At 39.8% G+C, this 23348-nt stretch overlaps 1 protein-coding gene across 2 annotated transcripts in view; it reads left to right on the plus strand.

The window, feature by feature from the left end:
- The window catches only part of iqgap2 (IQ motif containing GTPase activating protein 2), a 289641-nt gene that overhangs the window by 196828 nt on the left and 69465 nt on the right, over nt 1-23348 (plus strand). For both annotated transcript variants that reach the window (XM_063049287.1, XM_063049288.1), the window contains exons 22-26: nt 8042-8111; nt 14521-14729; nt 15232-15381; nt 16593-16756; nt 21588-21812. In XM_063049287.1, coding sequence (XP_062905357.1) covers nt 8042-8111; nt 14521-14729; nt 15232-15381; nt 16593-16756; nt 21588-21812 — 818 coding nt within the window. The remainder of the gene's footprint in view (nt 1-8041; nt 8112-14520; nt 14730-15231; nt 15382-16592; nt 16757-21587; nt 21813-23348) is intronic.

Below are 23348 nucleotides of genomic sequence, written 5' to 3' on the forward strand. Positions count from 1 at the left end.
CATTAAATGACTTTCCTGATATTGCATGTGGAGGTATTTTCTTCTTCCCATGGAGATGGAGGGGGATTGATTCCACTTGGATGCTCAGTCCAGTAGTTGAATGGTAGAAGCAGGGAATTAAAATGAAAAATTGCTAAAAAGAACCCTATCAGGACTTCCGGTGACGCCATGATTCAGTTTTGACCTGCCTCGCATTCCCTCCACGAAACTCGAGGAATAATAGCTGTTAAGTTACTTTAGACCATATATGAAAGATATTTTTGCTTAGTAAAGAATAGAGGGATGTGAGTATGGCGTCTTGAACTTCAAGACATGCTGGAAAACAAGAAATACAAAGAGAAAGCAAAAATAAAAAGATACAGTTCACACCAGAACAGGCCGAAGCCAGCAAAGGTGATGATATGGCCGTGATACTACGTGAGTTGAAAGAGCTGAGAAAAGAAAATCGAGTCATTTTTTAGATCCAAGGCATCCCTATTTAGACTGGAAACTTAGGTGACAGACCTGAAGGAACAACTGGGCCTACTTGAGCAGAAATCTACTGAGTCTGAGTCCAGAATTAGTGCTAACGAGGATGCATGTTTCCGGCATGAGAGAGCACTTAAATACTTGTTGGAGCAAGAAGTCGCTCTTACCGCAGCTTGTGATGATCTTCAGAACCGCTTACGAAGGAATAACTTAAGAATCTATCAGATACCTGAGGGTAGTGAGAAAAGGAGATATGGTGGGGTTTGTCAAGCAGTTAATTAAAACGCCGCTTCGGCTGCCAGAGGACTTAAATATGCGCATTGAAAGAGCTCCCCGATCTCTAATCACAAAGCCGGCGCCTTCTGCACCACCACGCTCCGTCATTGTGCGCTTCTTGGATTATACGGTAAAAGAGGCAGGACTGCGTCAAGCATGGGCTCGAAAACAAGTTACGTTTCAAGACAGGGTCATCTATTTTGATCAGGATTACTCTCCTGAGGTCCAGAAAAGAAGAGCAAATGTCCACGCCGTGATCAAACAGCGAAAGGAGAAAGGTGTGCAAGCAAATTGTTGCTTCCCAGCGCAGCTGAGAATAAACTTGGATGTCGGAGTGAAGACCTCTCCTTCCTTGACTGAAGCTTTACCCACACTGAACAACCTGGGCATCTCCGTGCCGGTGAGTGGGAGGGAGAAGCTGGAGCAGCGACTCATCAGCGAGGTATGGCAGGTGCAGCGGAGGGAGCGCTGCGCTGTCGGAGGCAGACATGAGAGCTTTCCTGACATAAGAAGAGGACGATTATATTTTTTTGTTCAAAGGAGGAGGTATTATCAATCAACACACATCAAAGTTGCTGGTGAACGCAGCAGGCCAGGCAGCATCTGTAGGAAGAGGTGCAGTCGACGTTTCAGGCCGAGACTCTTCGTCAAGACTAACTGAAGGAAGAGTGAGTAAGGGATTTGAAAGTTGGAGGGGGAGGGGGAGATCCAAAATGATAGGAGAAGACAGGAGAGGGAGGGATAGAGCCAAGAGCTGGACAGGTGATAGACAAAAGGGATACGAGAGGATCATGGGACAGGAGGTCTGGGAAGAAAGACAAGGGGGGGGGACCCAGAGGATGGGCAAGAGGTATATTCAGAGGGACAGAGGGGAGGTGGGGCCTTAGCGGAAGTTAGAGAAGTCGATGTTCATGCCATCAGGTTGGAGGCTACCCAGACGGAATATAAGGTGTTGTTCCTCCAACCTGAGTGTGGCTTCATCTTTACAGTAGAGGAGGCCGTGGATAGACATGTCAGAATGGGAATGGGATGTGGAATTAAAATGTGTGGCCACTAGGAGATCCTGCTTTCTCTGGCGGACGGAGCGTAGATGTTCAGCAAAGCGGTCTCTCAGTCTGCGTCGGGTCTCGCCAATATATAAAAGGCCACATCGGGAGCACCGGACGCAGTATATCACCCCAGTCAATGGTGTCTTCTTTGGATTGATTAATAATTTCTGGTTGTGAGTAATATTTAACTGTCTTCGTCAACATGTACAGCTATTTACCAGTGTAACTGACATGCTTCGATATACAATGCAGTTTTGTGGAGAGGGCGAGTTAAATTTTGTTCAGAAGAGGAATCACCAAGGGAGGGCAACAACTCAACCAGGGGGATATGTTTTCTCTGTGGTTTGTAGTTATCACAGCACTGTATGCATGTTCCCCAGAGAGAAGCAGATGTCATTACTCTCTGCCTGAGTATCATCAGGGGTTGGTCTTGATGAGAGAAAAAGCAGTCATATTGATTTGTTTTATCAGGAATCTTAAAAGACCAACTGCGTATTTGGAAGTCTTGTTTGGTTTTGTAGTATTTTGTGGGTTATATTCTTTAGTAAATAGTTCTCTAGGCATTGGCAGGTCTTTACAAGTTTTTCAGTTATTAAACTATAAAAATGCCGGGTTTGGTTGAAGGTAGGGGGGGGGTGATATAGTAAGAGAGATACTGTATTATGGTCACTTTCAACATAATTAGTTATAATATTAATGGAATCAATCACCTCATTAAAAAGAAAAAAAATTGGCTCAATTGAAAAAAACTTAATTGTTCTATAGCTCTGTTACAAGAAACACATTTAGGAGACATGGAACATAAAAAATTAAAAAGAGAGTGGGTAGATCAAGTCTATTATTCATATTGCCCTAATAGTAGAAAGAGAGGAGTTGCAATATTAATTAACAGATCTGTTTATTTTGTGGTGGAAAAAGAGGTTACAGACAAGCAGGGTAGATATGTGTTAGTTTTGGGCTTGATGGGAGGTGAAGAACATCTATGCACCAAATGAAGATAATCCCACCTTTTCCAAAGAAGTAGCTTTATTACTTGCCAGGGAAGCTAGAGGTACTGTCATAGTTGGAGGAGACTTTAATTGTATTCTTAATCGGAGTTTGGATAAATTACCCGGGAATGGGGAACCCCTGAGCAAGAAGTCTAAAGCGGTAAAAGTTATGTTGAATGAGCTTGGGCTAGTTGATGGCTGGAGAACATTGAATCCAGGTGCCAGGGGTTTTAGTCATATATCAAGAGCCCATGGCTCATATTCAAGAGTTGACCTTATTTCAATCCCAAAGACGAATCTACATCAGGTGAAGGAATGTGTTATTGAACCCATTACATTGTCAGATCATGTTCCTAATAGACTTGTACTGAAAGTAGGCTCTGAGCAGCACTTCAAATATTGGAGACTCAATGTTTCCACGTTGATGGATCCCTCTTCCTATAATCAACTAAAACAGTGCATTGACGAATATTTTGTGACAAATGACAATGGGGAGGTTTCCCCTCGATACTGTGGGAAGGTGCAAAATCTGTGATTAGGGGAAAATGTATTGATGTGGCTGTTCAAATGAAAAAATCCCAAAACGAAAAATATTATCAGTTACAAAGTGAAATAAAAAGATTAGAACAAAGGCACAAATTAACATTGAACAAGGATGATTGGAAATACCTCCAAAAGTGTAGGGATGCCTTGAGTGAGCTGCTCACATATAAAGCGGAGGGAGAACTTAGATATACAAATCAAAAGTATTATGAGATGGGGAACTGGGCCAATAGTAGAACTACCAAAAGCTCTCTTTACGACCCTATCTACCTGTGATGCCACTTCTGGGGAATTTTGTATCTGTATTCCCAGATCCCTCTGTTCTACTGCACTCCTCAGTGCCTTACCATTTAGCTTGTATGTTTCTAATCTGTAAATATCTAAAAAAGTGAGATCTGGGTAAATTATATTTATTAGAGAGTTGATCAAAAGACATAAAACAATTATCCAAAAATAAATCACGAAAAGATATTATACCTTTGGTTTTCCAATCAAAGTAAGCTTGATCCATCGTGGAAGGTTGAAAAAGAAAATTTGATATAATGGGACTTGCTAGAATAAATTGATTAAACCCAAAAAATCTTCGGAATTGAAACCATATACGTAAAGTATGCTTAACTATTGGGTTATTCATTTATATAATTTAAAAGAAGTAAAAGGAAGTGAAGTTCCTAAAACTGAACCCAAGGAAAACCCTTGTAATGAATTAGATTCAAGATTTACCCAATGAGAGTTTAAAGATACGTCCAAATCTCGTAACCAAAATTTTAAATATCGAATATTAATTGCCCAGTAATAAAAGGTTATATGTGTGAAAAAAGTACATGATAATTGTGAATTCCTTATCCAAATAAAAATAAAATTAAAAAAAAATTTAGTAAATTAAAAAAAAAATCTCCCGATATCTAAAATTCGGGAGGGCGAGCCCCCGCTCCTTTTTAGATTTCTGTAGATACCTTTTACCTAACCTAGGATTTTTATTCTGCCAAATATATGAGGAAATTTTTGAATCTACATTACTAAAAAAAAGATTTTGGGATGAAAATTGGAACCGATTGGAATATTTACAAAAATTTGGGCAAAATGATCATCTTAATAGCATTAATCCGACCAATCGAAGACAAAGAGATTGGCGACCGTTTGGTAAATAAAAGTTTAATCTGATCCATTAAAGGTAAAAAATTAGCTTTAAATAAATCTTTATATTTTTTCGTAATTGTTATCCCTAAATATATAAATGAATCAGTAACCAATTTAAATGGTAAACGTCCATAAGTAGGTACATGCTTATTTAAAGGGAATAATTCACTCTTATTAAGATTCAATTTGTAACCAGAGAAGTTACTAAATTGAACTAACAGATCTAAGATAGCAGGAATTGACTTCTCCGGGTTAGAGATGTATAACATCATCTGCATATAATGATAATTTATGTATTTCGTTTCCACGGGTAATACCAACAATATTTGGCGAGTCACGAATAGCAATTGCTAAAGGTTCAAGAGCAATATTGATTAGTAAAGGACTAAGAGGGCAACCTTGCCTAGTGCCACGAAGAAGACGAAAAAAAGGAGATCTATAATTATTTGTACGAACTGAGGCTACCGGGGAGTAATATAACAGTTTAAATCAAAGGCCTTACTGAAGTCCATGTAGACAACATTCACTGCCTTCCCTTCATCCACTTTCCTGGTAACCTCCTCGAAAAACTCCAATAGATTGGTCAAGCATGACCTACCACGCACAAAGCCATGTCGACTCTCCCTAATAAGTCCCTGTCTATACAAATGCTTGTAGATTCTGTCTCTTAGTACTCCCTCCAACAACTTACCCACTACCGAGGTCAAACTTACCGGCCTATAATTTCCCGGATTACTTTTCGATCCTTTTTTAAACAACGGAATAACATGAGCTACTCTCCAATCCTCCGGCACCTCACCCGTAGACACCGACATTTTAAATATTTCTGCCAGGGCCCCTGCAATTTCAACACTAGTCTCCTTCAAGGTCCGAGGGAATACCCTGTCAAGTCCTGGGGATTTATCCGCTTTAACTTGCCTTAAGATAGTAAGCACCTCCTCCTTTTCAATCTGTACAGTTTCCATGATCTCACTACTTGTTTCCCTTAATTCCATAGACTTCATGCCAGTTTCCTTAGTAAATACAGACGCAAAAAAACCCATTTAAGATCTCCCCCATTTCTTTTGGTTCCGCACATAGCCGACCACTCTGCTCTTCAAGAGGACCAATTTTTTCCCTTACAATCCTTTTACTCTTAATATACCTGTAAAAACTTTTTGGATTACCTTCACTTTGACTGCCAAGGCAAGCTCATGTCTTTTAGCCCTCCTGATTTCTTTCTTAAGTATTTTCTTGCACTTGTTATACTCCTCAAGCACCTTATTTATTCCCTATTTCCTATACATGTCATACAACTCTCTTCTTCTTTATCAGAGTTGCAATATCCCTTGAGAACCAAGGTTCCTTATTTCTATTCACTTTGCCTTTAATCCTGACAGGAACATACAAGCTCTGCACCCTCAAAATTTCTCCTTTGAAGGCTTCCCACTTACTGATCACATCCTTGCCAGAGAACAACCTGTCCCAATCCACGCTTTTTAGATGCTTTCTCATTTCTTCAAATTTGGCCTTTTTCCAGTTCAGAAACTCAACCCTAGGACCAGATCTATCCTTGTCCATGAACAAGTTGAAACTAATGATGTTATGATCACTGGAACCAAAGTGCTCCCCTACACACACTTCCGTAACTTGTCCTAACTCGTTTCCTAACAGGAGATCCAATATTGCATCCCCTCTTGTTGGTCCCTCTATATATTAATTTAGAAAACTTTCCTGAACACATTTTACAAACTCTAAACCATCTAGACCCCTAACAGTATGGGAGTCCCAATCAATATATGGAAAATTAAAATCCCCTACCACCACAACTTTATGTTTTCTGCAGTTGCCTGCTATCTCTCTGCAGATTTGCTCCTCCAATTCTCGCTGACTATTGGGTGGTCTATAATACAACCCCACTAATGTGGCCATACCTTTCCTGTTTCTCAGCTCCACCCATAAGGACTCAGTAGACAAGCTCTCTAATCTGTCCTGCCTGAGCACTGCTGTAATATTTTCCCTAACAAGCAATGCTATCCCCCACCTTTCATTCCTCTGCCTCGATCACATCTGAAATATCGGAACCCTGGAATATTAAGTTACCAGTGCTGCCCCTCCTGTAGCCAAGTTTCACTAATTGCTATAACGTCATAATTCCACGTGTCAATCCACGCCCTCAACTCATCCGTCTTCCCCGCAATACTCCTAGCATTGAAATATATACACCTCAGAAGATTTTTACCACCACTCACAACCTTTCTATCAGCGGATTTGCTTGAACTTTTAACATCATTTATTTTCACCCCAGCCGCACTGTCAGCTCTGGCACTCTGGTTCCCATCCCCCTGCAAATCTAGTTTAAAGCCTCCCCAGTAGCACTAGCAAACCTCCCTGAAAGGATATTGGTCCCCCTGTAGTTCAAATGTAACCCATCTCTCTTGTACAGGTCCCACCTGCCCCAGAAGAGGTCCCAATGATCCTGAAATCTAAAACCCTGCCTCCTACACCAGTTCCACAGCCACTTGTTCCTCCTCCAGAGCATCCTATTCCTACCCTCACTGGCACGTAGCACAGGTAGCAATCCTGAGATTACCACCCTCGAGGTCCTGTCTGGGACTGTCCCAAATTAAGGGAATTTTGGTACCGGGTCACTGAGGAAATGAGAAAGATTTTAGATATAAGTATACCCTTTGAATCTAGTCATTTAATTTTAGGCAACCTCTCGCAATTTGCACTAGAGAAGAATAAACTATACATGTTAAGAGTCTTGATTTTGATTGCTCATAAAATGATAACTGTCAGCTGGCTTAAATCTCACCCACCCCCTTTGGAACAATGGATACAGAGACAGAAAGAAGTGAACTGTATGGAAAATATCACTGCAAGTCTGCAACTGAAAATGGACTCTTACTTGGAATGATGGAACTCTGTTATAGTGTACTTGGCATAGTGAAAGACCAATACAGGGGCCTGGTAAAATGTGCGACTTGAGTTGATTTACTGTAGAATATGATTTTATTTAAAATAGATGTAAATCTACATTGAGGGGTGATGTAAAGTACAAAAGTTTGTTTGTAGATCATGTGTATGTTTGTATGCAATTTGTGCTCTTGGTTTCTTTTTTTCTTACTCCTGCTCTCTTTTACCCCTGGTATTGTTAATATAGGTATTTACCATTGTGCAGTGAACTGTGGACTGATAGCCAATGCTTATTTGTTGATAATTGTTGATATGTGTTTGTTCAATAAAGTTTTAAAAAAACCCTATCTTTAATCCAGCTCCAAGAAATTGAATGATATTTTTTAACTTTAAAATATTGTTAAATCTGCAGCAAGAAATTTGCACACTTAGAGATAAGAGACTGAAAATGCTGGAAATCCAGAGAAACATTAAAAATGTTGGTGAAACTGTTTGGGGCACCTAGCATTTATGGAGGGAAATGGACAATCAGTGTTTTGGGTCTAGACAGGAAAGAACTTTTGAAAGATGCTGCTTGACTTGCTGAGTTCCTCCAGCAGTGTGTGAAGTTACACATTTAGTGTAGGTTGACAGCGGTGGATATTGAAATAAAGTGTTTTTTTTCCCCCTTTCTCCCAGACACCAGAAATCATTAAGATTCAAGCATTCCTCAGAGCAAACAAAGCTAAAGATGACTACAAAACATTAAGTGAGTACTTAAATATTTGCCCTTGCTGTCGAATGTTGTCATTGCTGAGGGTAGAATGTAAATCAGTTATTGCCTCTTAATTGGGATTGGACAAAACCCCACAACTGGCTAAACCTGGCAGTACTGGTTTGTAACTGCTTTCTCAGATGCTTTATTTCTGTCTATTTTGATTCCTGGTTAAGTAGGGCCTGGTTTTTGGAAATACTTAGTCTTTGATTATACAGCATGGAAATAGATAACTCAACACTAACCTACACAAACATCTGCACCAATCTTGTTTTGCTGTCGTATTCCAGCTACCTTTGGAGGGTCAAATGTAAGAGGAAAGTGTACGGTAAATGACAGGACCCTCAGGAGCACTGATTTGCAGAGGGATATTGGGGTGCAAGTCTGCTGCTTGCCCAAAGTAGCAACAAATGTGGGTACAGAAGGCACACTGGCCTTCATCGGTTATGTTGTTTATAAAAGTTGGGAAGTTGTGTTGCAGCTGTATGCAATTATGGTTAGGCAACATTTTCTGCAGTTTTGTTTGCTGCATTACAACATTGCTTTGGAGGGTCTGGAGAAGGTGCCGAATAGGTTCACCAGGATGTTGCCTGGATTAGAGAGTATAGCTATTAGGAGAGGATGGACAAACTTTGATTGTTTTCTCTGATGTGCCAAAGGCTGATCGAAGAATATGAAATCATGTGATGCATACAGTGGTGCTAGAAAATTTGTGAACCCTGTAAAATTTCCTCTATTTCTGCATAAATATGATCTAAAATGTGATCTGATCTTCACTCAAGTCCTAAAATTTGATAAAGAGAACCCTAATTCAAAAGGCATTATACTTGTTCATTTATTTACTGAGGAAAAATGATCCAATATTACATGTATTTGTTGGAAAAAGTATGTGAATCTCTGCATTCAGTAACTGGTGTGACCCCCTTGTACAGCAATAACTTCATCCAAACGTCTTCGGTAGCCATTGATTAGCCCTGCGCCACGACTTAGAGGAATTTTAGGCAATTCCTCCTTACAAGACTGTTTCCGCTGTGGGAAGTTGATGGGCGTCCTTGCATGAACTGCTTGCTTCCAGTCCTTCCACAACATTTCTATAGGATTACGGTCAGGACTTTGATTTGGCCATTCCAAAACACGGATCTTCTTCTTGTTAAACCATTCTGTTGTTGATTTACTCTTGTCTTTTGGATCATTGTCTTGTTGCATTATCGGACTTCTAATAAGCTTCAGGTGATGGACTGCTACCCTGACATTCTCCTGTAAAATGTCTTGATACAATTTTGAATTCATTGTTCCCTCTGCAATTACAAGCTGTCCAGACCCTGGGGCAGCAAAGCAGCCCCAAATCATGATGCTCCTTTCACCAAACTTAACAGTTGGGATGAGGTTTTGGTGTTGGCGTGCAGTGTATTTTTTCCTCCAAGCATAGCAATGTGCATTTCTGCCAAAAATTTCAACTTTTGTCTCCTCTGTCCACAGAACATTGTCCCAGGAACATTGTAGAACATCCAGGTGGCCTTTTGCAAACTTGAGACGTGCCGCAATTTTTTTTTTTTGGACAGCAGTCGTTTCTTCCATAGTGTCCTTTCATGAGCACCATTCTTATTCAATTTTTTTCTTATAGTGGACACATGAGCAGAGACTTTAGCAAGTTCTAGAGATTTCTGCAGGTATTTTGCTGTTCCCTTGAGTTCTTTCTCACCTCCTTCAGCATTGTATGTTGTGCTCCTGGTTGGATCTTTGCAGGGTGGCCACTCCTAGGGAGAGTAGCAACATTACTGAGTTTCCTCCATTTATGGACAATTTCTCTTACTGTGGACTGATGAACGCTCAGATCTTTAGAAATGCTTTTGTAGCCTTTTCCAGCTTCATGCATCTCTACAATTCTTCTTGTCAGGTCCACTGAAGACTGTTTTGATCGAAGCATGGTGCAAATAAACAGATCTTTCTATAGAAGAGTGGACTCTGTCAGTAGCCTGACTTTGTGTGTCTTTTTCATAGGGCAGGGCACCTCTACAACCCACACCCCCAATCTCATCGCATTGATTGAAACACCTGACTCCAAATAGCTTTTGTAGAAGGCATTACCCCAGAGGTTCACATAATTTTTCTAACAAATACATGTAATAATGGATAATTTTTCTCAGTAAGTAAATGAACCAGTATGTTTTTAGTGTTATTTCTTGAATTGGGTTCACTTTATCTAGCTTTAGGACTTGCATGAAGATCTGATCACATTTTGGGTCCTATTTATGCATAAATGGAAAATTCTACAGGGTTCACAGTAGAGTCACTACAGTAGAGTCAGGATGGAAATGTCAAATACTAGACAGCAGAGGTTTAAGGTGGGAATGAGCAACTTTAAAGGAGATTTACATGGTATTTTTTTTTAAACATGGTACCGGGAAGGTGGAGGAAGAAGATACAACAGCAATACTTAAGCATTTAGAGAGGCCCATGAATTGAGAGATGTGGACGACATGCAGACTGATGTACTGTTTAATTTGGTATCATGTTTGCAGGGACATTATAGGGCCTGTTTCTATGTTCTTTTCCCCCTTTGTTTCTGTGCTTGCTTGTGTACAGAAACTGCTGTAGCCAGTTCAGACTCACCTTCTTTCCAGAGCATCCAGTTAGGTTATTTATGACATTCTGAACCAATTGTTTATTCACCTGCATTAATTCCGTACCTCATCATATTCTTTTCTCAAAATACGCCATTTTCTGTCTTGATAACTCAGATTGCTTCTGTATTCAAAGCCTTTGCGGGGGTGAGTGTGAAGAGTTGTAAATAGGCAATTTCTACTACCAGTGAGAGGAAAAAGTCTTTATAATTTTTATCTCAATGGCTTGCTTCTAATTTGAAAGTACGATCTGCCTAACGTCCCTAGAAGGTTTTGATGGAACATGAACAATAACTGGAGTGGCACAGTAGCATAGTGGTTAGCACAATGCTTTACAGTACCAGCGACCTGGGTTCAATTCCCACCGCTGTCCTGTGAAGAGTTTGTGTGTTCTGTCAGTGACCGTGTGGTTTTCCTCCAGGTTCTGTGCTCTGATTTCCTCTATCAGTCCAAAGATGTACCGGTTGGTAGGTTAATTGTTCTATGATTAGACTGGAGGTGCTGGGCATGATTCTGTGCTGTTTCTCCATAAATAATAATGCAAAATTGAAATATTGGAATAGTCTGAGCACTTCACACGTGCTTGGTGTAGGGTGGTGAAAATCATTTGTCTATTTTGCTTTCCACTTTTCTGACGTTGTGTGGGCTTCAAATCCAAGCTGCAGTGGAGCTGCATCAGTTCTTGGTTTGGACAAACAGCATTCTTTGCAGAAATATCAGAGCAGTGACACTTGGGTATGAATTAGAAAGTGTCTTTCATGTTACCTTATGCCCGTATGCTTATCAGTCCCACCCATTCCATTGTTTTCCTATACCTCTCGCTCATCCACCTACACCAAGGGCTAATTTACAATGCCCAGTGAACCTACAAGATTATCTTTGTGATGTACAAGGAAGAGTCATTCAGTCACAGAGAATGTGTGACGTCCACTTGGTGTTAAGGTCAAAGCCATTTGACTGCTCCACTGAGCTGAACTTTTAGATTGAACTTAAGCAAAACAATTGAAATTAGGGCTGATATTCAGAAGAAGATATCAAACAAACATTTAGGGGAAAAAGCAGATATTGCACAAAGTTTATTTATCACAAAATTTGCATGGATGAAGAAAGGTCTTTATCTGATCTTTGAAAAAATTATTCATTCCAATGGTCATTGTTTAGATTATGAAGACACGCAGTCCTCTTTTATTGTCATTTAGTAATGCATGCATTAAGAAATGATACAATATTTCCTCTGGTGTGATATCACAAAACACAGGACAGACTAAGACTGAAAAACTAACAAAACCACATAATTATAACATATAGTTACAACAGTGCAACAATACCATAACTTGATGAAGAAGTCCATGAGCACCATAAAAAGTTCAAAGTCTCTCAAATGTCCCACATCTCACGCAGACGGGAGAAGGAAGAAAAACTCTCCCTGCCATACCCGACCACGGTCCGACTCTGAGTTATCCGAAAACTTCGAGCTCTGATCAGCTCTCCGACACCGAATACTGAGCACCATCTCTATCCGAACGATTCAACCTCAATCTCGGTCACGAACAGCAGGCAAAGCCGGGGATTTTGAGGCCTTCCCTCCGAAAGATTCCCGATCACGTAGTAACAACAGCAGCGAAATGGCGTTTCAGAAATTTTTCCAGATGTTCCTCTGTGCTTTCACATTGTCTCCATCAAATCAGAATTGTCCACGGCCCCTATTTAACGGATACGATATCATTTTTCACTGGAAGGCCGCGCACACGCGGCACGCTGCTCTCTCTCCTCCCGTTTTATTAAATGATTCCAGAATGTTTTTGTCTTCATTACTTTGTCCATAGATCTGTTCCTGCAGTTTATTTTAAGTTAGCATTCCGACTCCATGGCGCTAAGCTGAGATCTTCACCTCCTTCCCAGTCTTGAAAGCCCACAAAATTCCTCATAATTCAGACAAGTTAACACCAAGAACCAGCCTTGTCACTTTTCTTTGCACTGTCTTCAGCCTCACAATGTTTTCTTTGCTTCCCAGTCACAGTACTTAATTTGCACAGTTTAATCACTGTTTGAAAATGTAGTTCATTTTACTGACATTGGTTTGCTTCCCTTTGTTTAAAAATGATGAGTATTAACTTCTAGAAACTTTCTTCAAACTGGTTCTCAGTTTTCTAGAAGTGTGTGTATCATTTTATTTACCACTTTGTGGAATGTTGCCAGCTATTTGTTTCATATTTTTATGTTACATTATTTGGCTCTTTTGTATTTTATCCTGTTGTAGCTGCCCCCATTGACTTAAATGCCATTCCATGTTTGGTTCTCCCTTTAAATGTAATCAATTTTAATAGATTTTTTATTCAGAAGTCCTACAGTATAAAGCAAAATAGTGACTTAGGCACACAACTAAGTTCTCCTGAGTACCGACTACTGCTACTTCAGATGGCAGTTTACTTAATGAAGTTTCTCAACAATGAAGTGACTGATTTAGAAACTCCCGCATGAAGTGCTGTAAACAATATCGGAAAACAACTGTGCAGACACCGAATTTACCAGTCTTAACTTGGACCATTTTCTCAAAAGCTGCATTAACTTCTGTTTATTCAGAAGTTGTATAAACAACCATTTTACTGGCTATTTTTAATAAACAGCTGAACAGAGAAATTCCCAATACAAATTTTGAGATGCTTAAAGAAGATAAATTCTTCATTTACAAAGCCATTTGTTTGGTGTAAGCATCTTTTGCCAACCATACTTACATCGTTTACATGTCCGGGAGTCATTACTGTCAACCAAGTACATTTTGTTCCATGTGGACTAGTTTTATTTGAGGCATTCCTCTGGGCAAGTACTTCTTTAAAAAAAAAAGCAAATAAATGAATCAGAGAATTGGAGCAGTGTACAGGATGCCTCATTTTTGTTGTTATTCCTTCGATGTTAGCTTTATAAGTGTCACCGATTCCTGTGGGTGAACGTTTAAGCAGCAGTTTACAGTTGTATGTTGAGATTACGGACAGAATAATTGTCATTGTCAGTTGCTATGTGGATGCTTCCTGTACAGCTACACAGGATTATTTAAGAAGTAAGGGATGCTCTGACAGAAATCTCTGCAAATTGCAATTTTTCTTTTAATCTTTAACTTATCCAGCAAGAACTGCTATTTCTCATTCTCATACACTTCATAGAACATAGAAAAGTTGGAAATAATTTGGAAAATGTGTAGCTCAGTTGGTAGATAGATGGGTTGAGTTGTTCATTTCATTCGCAAACGTTTCGTCACCATACGAGGAGACATCATTGTAATTTGTGGTGTGTCCTCTGAATACTTGGCCTTTATGTACTTAACATTCAGTAGTAAAACTTGCGATGTATTGGCTGGCTATTGTACAGTGTTGTTCATAGTCCCGTCCACAAACCTGCAAGTTCCTTCATTCAAGCACTTAATTGTAAACTCTCCAGTTAAATGGTGCTGAGCCATACAGACACATATCTCATGATCATCTAATTGGTTGACCGACCAAATCTGCACTGAAGCACTACAGTCCCCCTTTAGCACTACAGAGTAAACAGTCCACTAGTCTCCAGTTCTGATTATCGGGGCTGCCAAAGAAAGACATTTACTTAGTTGAGAGTATAAGCTCTTTTACTGTGCTTTACCCTTGTATCTGAGGAACGCTGATGGCATGTTGGCAGCCAGTGTGTGGCCTTGAAGGTGAAAGTGCCACAGAGGTTGGAGAACACCAGCAACAAGGTAACCATTTCTTCCTAGGTGAGTGACTACCCTCTTCCTGTTCTTCCTGTAGTCAATGCCGGAGAGCCACCTCTGAATGTTGTGAGGAAATTCGTACACTTGCTGGATCAGAGTGACCTGGATTTTCAGGAGGAGTTGGAAGTCACAAGATTAAGAGAGGAGGTTGTTACCAAAATCCGGTCCAATCAGCAACTCGAGAAGGACCTCAATCTAATGGACATTAAGATTGGTCTCCTAGTGAAAAACAGGATCACATTGCAGGTCTTTTTTTTTACATTTTATGGTCTTTCCTTTCCCCTTCCTGCTTCTCCATCATTCTTTCTTCTATTGTATCCTAGCGACCGCCCTATCTATGCTCCTTTTCACTACTTCATGCCCTGCAGGACAATTCCGCCCTCATTTTAACTATTTCTCTGTCTTTCCTCATCCCTAATGGCCCAGTCAATTGAATGCCTCATCAAGCAGGCAGTTGCATTATGAGAGGGGCAAGTACTTCAACATGAGAACGTGGAGCAGGGTTAGCTGAATTCAGCCATCAAGCCTGCTCCACCATTCAATAAATCATGAATAATCTTCTACTTCAATACTATTTTCCTGCCAAATTCCCTCATCCCTCAAAGTGTTGTTTGTACTTTTGAATGCAATCCGTGGCTGAGCCTTTGTAACACTCTGAGGGACAAGAATTCCAAAGGTTCACCTCGTAGATCGGGAAGCTATGAGTATAGCTTGAATTATCATCATTTTCTCCCTATTTCTTCAACAGGATGTTATTTCTCACAGTAAGAAAATGGACAAGAAGAACAAGGGCCAAGCTATAGAAGTGATTTCAGGTGACAAGCAAGGGCTAAAATCACTTAGCAAAGAGAAGAGGAAGAAACTGGAAGCATACCAACATCTATTTTACCTGCTGCAGGTACACCAACACCTACAGAGTGCTAAAGCCAGTACTTTGTATTGTATCTCTGGTTGACAGAAGTGTATAAGACAGCCTCTAAGTCACTAGCATTTAGTGGGAAGAGAGGAGGCCAAGGAAAGACTTAGAAATAAATGACTGCATTAGGTACAGAGCCGCAAACACAAGTACGCTTGCATAATGTAGCTGATCACAGGGCATCTTCCTTTTGCCAGCTATCTGATTGTTTCATAACACTAAATAAGATGTTTAGCTGCCTCAAAAAAATCTCTGCACATTTTTTTATTTAGAAATACAGCTCAGAGCAATGCTCCACACCACCCAGCAACCCACTCATTAACTTTGGCTTCATCGCAGGACAATTTATGATGACCTACTAACTGGTACATCTTTAGACTGTGGGAGGAAACCACAGCATCTGGAAGAAACCCACACACACAGGAAGAACATACAAACTTCTTACAGATGGCGGTGGAATTGAAATATGAACTCAAACACCCAGAGCTGTAATAGTGTCGCGCTAACTACTACACTACCATAGTGCCTTGTGAATAACTTTCCTCTTGTTTAAGCTATGGTTTTAGATCATGTTACCAAATTGATGATCTATTTCAGTAGTATTCCATATAGAGTTTTACCCAATGTAAGGCCGGGGGAGTTCACAACTCAGTGAAAAACTACAACACTGTGAAAGTAAACATGCTTATTGCTGAATCAAAATCCAGTTTTATATGATTTACTTTGGCTCGCATTTCTTTATAGAGTATTAGCTATAAGTGGGGTTTGGACAAACATGGATTGTTTTCTTCAAAGCGCTGGAAGCTGAGAGATGACCTGATCAAAGTATATAAAGTTTCTGAGAGGCGTAGATAGGGCAGGTAGTCGGGGTGCTTCAAAATCATATTTATCTGATTTATTTTGACCCGCATTTCTTTATATCTTGAAAATGTATTGGCCTAGCATTTCTGCATGAGAACTATTTGTGTGTTACCCCAACACTATCCCTCTTACCTGCCCAATCCAGCCCCCAACACCCATGCCTGCAGTACCTGGGTCAGTGTCACTGTGGGGTAGGTGGTTGCTGTTGCTCAGCATCATGTTATGCGTCCAATGCAGTGAAGGATAACTTAGAGGCCTTATGCTGCAAGGATGCAAATTGCCAGACATAAGTATTCCTGTTTTTGTTATTTTGTTTCTATTTTTTCTCCTAGACAAATCCAGCCTATTTGGCCAAATTGATCTTCCAGATGCCTCAAAACAAGTCTACAAAATTTATGGACACTGTCATTTTCACCTTGTACAACTATGCCTCAAACCAAAGGGAAGAGTATCTTCTGCTAAAGCTCTTCAAGACTGCATTGGAAGAGGAGATCAAGTATGTGTTCTAATTGGCTCAAGCTCTGCTCTGCAGAAAGTTGTAATTTGTGCTAGGCTTCAGTTTTACAAATGCTAGCATGGCGTTCAAGTAACGTTGGTGTGTAAGTGTTGGGGATGCAAGGCAGTGAGTTTTCATGTAGCAGTGTTTCAAGTTTAATTATCATTCTAACATATATGAATACCCAAAACAGCGTTACTCCGGTGCAAAACACAGCACCAACAGTCACACACAACGCAAGGCACATATTAGATAGAAAATATGAGTAAAGTACAGTTACATAAAAAAAATATATAGTCCAAGACCTCGAGTCCATGAATGTTGAAGGAGTCTGCCGTTGAACACAATGCAGCTGGTCTTCTGCCAAGTGAGCACTGGGGAACAGCACCACCTCCAGCTTAGACGCCGGGCCTCACTGCCTGGCTTGGGGCCTTGTCCTCGATACCACTGAGTCCATTCAACGCCCCTGCTGTCCGCTGATAAATCAGTGAGTCAGAATTGTAGCATATCCAACGGTGTCTTGCGATCACAAGAAAAGCAACTGAGTTGATCACTCGCTGTTAGACTGCACACCTGCTTCGTGCACTGACTTCTCCGATACGCCTCTGATGTGGGCAGCAGCAAGATCCATGGCAAGTGCAGCTCCTTCACTCTCTCGGCCAATGAGCACCTCGCTGGTGGGGTAGTCCTACAGTACTTTACATTCTTAGTGGTAGGCAGGGTCTTGTGATCATAAAGAATACGATTAAAAAGGATAATAACACCTTTGGTTGATCCCATAGAAGCTGCTGCAATCAAATACACTGCCATCTATTGTGGAGCGATCAAGCATACAATGGTCTGAAATGAATAGGGTCAATTATTGGTCCTGTAATTAGGTCAGCAGACATTAACTGATGACCTGCAGGTCAGCAATTAAAATAGAATCTCCCTGCCCATAATCTAATGTATTGTGCCAGTAATCTATTTAGGCAGACTTGATTGTGATCTGTTGGTTAATAAGCTTTTCTTTAGCCATTTCCTGTATTTAAAAAAGAACTATTCAACATCTTATCCCGCAGTTTCAGAAAGAAGACATCTTACATAGGAGATTTGCAGCTTTTTTTTATCATAACCCCTGAATTCCGGGATTCCACTTCCTCTGCCTCATCTCATTAAAGGAAATCCATCTTGGTATCTTTTTCTATAACTCTAAAACCTGTAGTCATAAACTATTACTGAGATCTCCCAGTTATCTATTTTCTTTTAAAACAAGGGAATATTTTTGTAGAGTTCCTCTTATTCCAACACACAAACATCAAAATATCCTTCAAGATGATGCAAGAGCAGATTTGAGTAACCACACAAAAGGAAATGGATTTATAAAACAAAACCTGCTTCCAGTCTGTGTGAAATTGACCACACAAAGAATTAGCAAATGGTGATTGAAGCAGCAGTTTGTATAGCTTGAAGCAAAATCCTTGAATGTAGCTTTTCACTTCCAAGTATGTTATACATGACTATATTGGAATGGTGCAAAAGTGTTTGATGTATTCCAAGCCACAAACTTTTCTCACCTTAATCACCTCATTCAGCATTCCTGAAGCAAAGGCAAACTTGCATACTACAGCATCATTCACCACAATTCCTAACATTTACCATATTAATATTTTAAAATAAATGCTTATATTAAATGTACAACTTTTTTCTTTAAAAAAGTTATGCATTAATGTAAGTGATGTTCTATATTAACCATATATAACCATATAACAATTACAGCATGGAAACAGGCCATCTCGGCCCTTCTAGTCCATGCTGAACTCTTACTCTCACCTAGTCCCACTGACCTTCACTCAGCCCATAACCCTCCATTCTTTTCCTTCTCCATATAGCTGTCCAATTTAACTTTAAATGACAACATCAAACCTGCTTCAACCACTTCTGCTGGAAGCTCGTTCCACACAGCTACCACTCTCTGAGTAAAGAAGTTCCCCCTCATGTTACTCCTAAACTTTTGCCATTTAACTCTCAACTCGTGTCCTCTTGTTTGAATCTCCCCCACTCTCAATGGCAAAAGCCTATCCACGTCAACTTTATCTATCCCCCTCATAATTTTAAATACCTCTATCAAGTCCCCCCTCAACCTTCTACGCTCCAAAGAATGAAGACCCAACTTGTTCAACGTTTCTCTGTAGCTTAGGTGCTGAAACCCAGGTAACATTCTAGTAAATCTTCTCTGTACTCTCTCAATTTTGTTGACATCTTTCCTATAATTCGGTTACCAGAACTGTACACAATACTCCAAATTTGGCCTTACCAATGCCTTGTACAAATTCAACATTACATCCCAACTCCTATACTCAATGCTCTGATTTATAAAGGCCAGCATACCAAAAGCTTTCTTCACCACCCTATCTACATGAGATTCCACCTTCAGGGAACTATGCATCATTATTCCTAGATCCCTCTGTTCTTCTGCATTCTTCAATGCCCTACCATTTACCATGTATGTCCTATTTTGATTAGTCCTACCAAAATGTAGCACCTCACATTTATCAGCATTAAACTCCATCTGCCATCTTTCAGCCCACTCTTCTAACTGGCCTAAATCTCTCTGCAAGCTCTGAAAACCCACCTCATTATCCACAACTCCACCTATCTTAATATCATCTGCATACTTACCAATCCAATTTACCACCCCATCATCCAGATCATTAATATATATTACAAACAACACTGGACCCAGTACAGATCCCTGAGGCACACCACTAGTCACCGCCCTCCAATCTGACAAACAGTTATCCACCACTACTCTCTGGCATCTCCCATCTAGCCACTGCTGAATCCATTTTACTACTTCAATATTAATACCTAACGATTGAACCTTCCTAACTAACCTTCCATGTGGAACCTTATCAAAGGCCTTACTGAAGTCCATATAGAGAACATTCACCACTTTACCCTTGTCAACTTTCCTAGTAACCTCTTCAAAAAATTCAATAAGATTTGTCAAACATGACTTTCCATGCACAAATCCATGTTGACTGTTCCTGATCAGACCCTGTCTATCCAGACAATTATATATACCATCTCTAAGAATGCTTTCCATCAATTTACCCACCACTGACGTCAAACTCACAGGCCAATAATTACTAGGTTTACTCTTAGAACCCTTTTTAAACAATGGAACAACATGAGCAATATGGCCATCCTCCGGCACCATCACCGTTTCTAATGACATTTGAAATATTTCTGTCAGAGCCCCTGCTATTTCCACACTAATTTCCCTCAAGGTCCTAGGGAATATCCTGTCAGGACCCAGAGACTTATCCACTTTTATATTCCTTAAAAGCGCCAGTACTTCCTTTCCTTTAATCATCATAGCTTCCATAACTACCCTACCTGTTTTCCTTACAATTCAATATCCTTCTCCTTAGTGAATACCGAAGAAAAGAAATTGTTCAAAATCTCCCCCATCTCCTTTGGCTCCGCACATAGCTGTCCATTGTGATTCCCTAAGGGACCAATTTTATCCCTCACTATCCTTTTGCCATTAATATAACTGTAGAAACCCTTGGGATTTATTTTCACCTTACTTGCCAAAGCAACTTCATATCTTCTTTTAGCTTTTCTAATTTCTTTCTTAAGATTCTTTTTACATTTTTTATATTCCTCGAGCACCTCATTTACTCCAAGCAGCCTATATTTATTGTAGATCTCTCTCTTTTTCTGAACCAAGGTTCCAATATCCTTTGAAAACCGTGGCTCTCTCGAACTTTTAACCTTTCCTTTCAACCTAACAGGAACATAAAGATAGTGTACCCTCAAAATTTCACCTTTTAATGACCTCCATTTCTCTATTACGTACTTCCCATAAAACAAATTGTCCCAATCCATTCCTTCTAAATCCTTTTGCATCGCCTCAAAGTTAGCCTTTCTCCAATCAAAAATCTCAACCCTGGGTCCAATCCTATCCTCCATAATTATATTGAATCTAATGGCATTGTGATCACTGGACCCAAAGTTAATTCGGAGAAGGAAGTCTGAGAATTGGAGGGGGAGTGTGGCAGGAGCCATTCTGATTTTTTCTTCTTATCATCGGAGTTAAGAGAGGCGGGACTGCGCAGGCGTGTGAAAATCGTAGGGGCAAGAGGGGGAGGTGTTGCGTTTGCCTGTCAGAGAAAATATTACAGCGGTACTTTGGCAAGATAGATTAGAGGACTCATCTAGGGAGGCTATTTGGGTGGAAATGAGGAATGGGAATGGTGTAGTAACACTTATAGGGGTGTATTATAGACCACCTAATGGGGAGCGAGAATTGGAGGAGCAAATTTGTAAGGTCACACCCCTCCCCTCTGGTTGGTTGTCCCCTTCAGAAGTATACAAAATGGTACACTTACTATTGAAGCTATGGCACAGGGGTACTCTGCACTTGGGGCCCATTTCCTGCCTCCTGCAACTTAGGGGTGACTACCTGTAGCTCCTATCTACATCTCCTCAGTTTCCTGTGTGAGTGGGAGTCAATATATTTCCCAACCACTAGCCTCACCAAGCCTACAATTTTCCAATTTATTCCTACTGCCCCTTTTTAAGCAGAAAAACTATATTAGCTGTTCTACAGTCGTTATATTTATTGCAGATATTTTGTGCAGTGATATTTTGATGTTTGTACGTTGGAATAAGAGGAACTCTATAAAAATATTCCCTTGTTCTAAAAGAAAATAGACAGCTGGGAGATCTAAGTAATAGATTACGACTACAGGTTTTAGTATTTTAAAAATCCTAGGATTTTTTTCATCTTTAGATGAATTGTAACTTCATCTCATTGTTTGTCCTCCACAATTATTCACAGGTCAAAAGTGGACCAAGTTCAAGATATTGTCACTGGAAACCCTACAGTGATTAAAATGGTGGTCACCTTTAACCGAGGTACACGAGGGCAGAATGCACTCAGACAGCTGCTTGCTCCAGTGGTGAAGGAAATTATGGAAAACAAAACACTCACCATAAATACAAACCCAGTGGAGGTGTACAAGGCCTGGGTGAATCAGATGGAGATGCAAACTGGTGAAGCTAGGTTGGTAATGTATACTGCAAATTAATTTAGACGATACTGTACGTATGTGATATAGCATTATTGTGGTATCTTTGTTCGCACTGGGGCAACATGGCAGCGTAGCAACAGACACAGCACTCTACAGCGCCAGCCAGTGCTTTAAGAAGGATTTCAAGCTCATGGAGAGGGTACAAAACAAATGTAAAAAAAATATAGAGAGCTTCAAATTATGAGAAAACCAAAAGAAAATGGGACCTAGTTTAATCAGAATAAAGGAAATAAGAGGTTAAAATTTAAAGAGTTTGATAAAAGTTTTAAAAAAGAAGTTTGGGTCCTGTTTTTGGTCAGATTGTTACCAAAAGAGAAAAGGGAACTGACCTTGCTAGTATCAGTGATAGAAGTAGAATCCATAACAAATTTCTAAAGGTAACTACTACTTGACTTAAGGGAGTTTTAATACAGAAAGTAGCTATATCTTTTAGGAAGAGGTTACATGGCCTCTGGTGTAAAATTTGGAAGCCTGAAGGCACACACTCAACAATTCAGGAACAGCTTCTTCCCCTCTGCCATCCAATTTCTGAATGGACTTTGAACCCATGAACCCTACCTCACTACTTTTTTTATTTCAGTTTTTGAACTACATATTTAATTTTACCAATCTATACATAAATATGTACGGTATTACTGTAATTCAGTCTTTTTCCTATATTATTATGTATTGCATTTTACTGCTGCCACAAAGTTAACAAATTTCATGACATTTGAAATATAAAAATTAAACTTTAAAAGAACTGGAGATGCCGAAAAGCTGATGTAAAAATACAATGCTGGAAAAACTCAGCATTTTCAAGCCACATCTGTGCAAAGAGAAACAGAATGAAAGATTAAGGCTGAAGATGCTTTGTCAGAACTGGAAAGGAGAGAAAAGAAGCTATTAAGCTGCATTGGGCGTAGAGGAATGCCTCTGGGTAAAAATGGCATGACATGGGGACAAGTTGCAAACTTGTCAATGACTGAATGGGAATAGTTAAGAGTGAGTTTGTCGACAAAAGAATGTAAGAGCTATGAAGTGCACAGCAGGAAGGCATGCCTGGTGGGTGAATCTGGTTACATACAGTACTCCTAGAGAGAAAAAAGGGAAAGAAACAAAAAAGGTAGCTAATATCGCAGATGGATGATGATACAGATAGAAGAATTAAGACATCTGAAATTGCATCTTTCAATATTGAGTCTAGAAGATTGTAAAATGTCCATGCTGATTCTTAAGCTTGCATTGGGCCTCATTGTAACAGTACAAGAGACCACAGGGTTTGGGGTGGAAAATTAAAGCAGCAGGCCATGGCAAGCTCAATATTGTCCAACAGGATAGAACACAGGTATTTCAAAAATTATCACTCAATGTTTAGTATGTCGGATTGTGGTCTTCTCTATATTGGAGCCCTTAAAGTTCAAATAAATATATGTAATTTAAATATATTTTACAAATATTAAAACTAATTTTCTAAATCTAAGGAGAATTAAGTAAACTGCTTATCTATTTTTATACTGTGAGTAAAA

This window comes from Mobula hypostoma, chromosome 5 (assembly GCF_963921235.1).
Source record: "Mobula hypostoma chromosome 5, sMobHyp1.1, whole genome shotgun sequence".
Lineage (NCBI taxonomy): Eukaryota > Metazoa > Chordata > Chondrichthyes > Myliobatiformes > Myliobatidae > Mobula > Mobula hypostoma.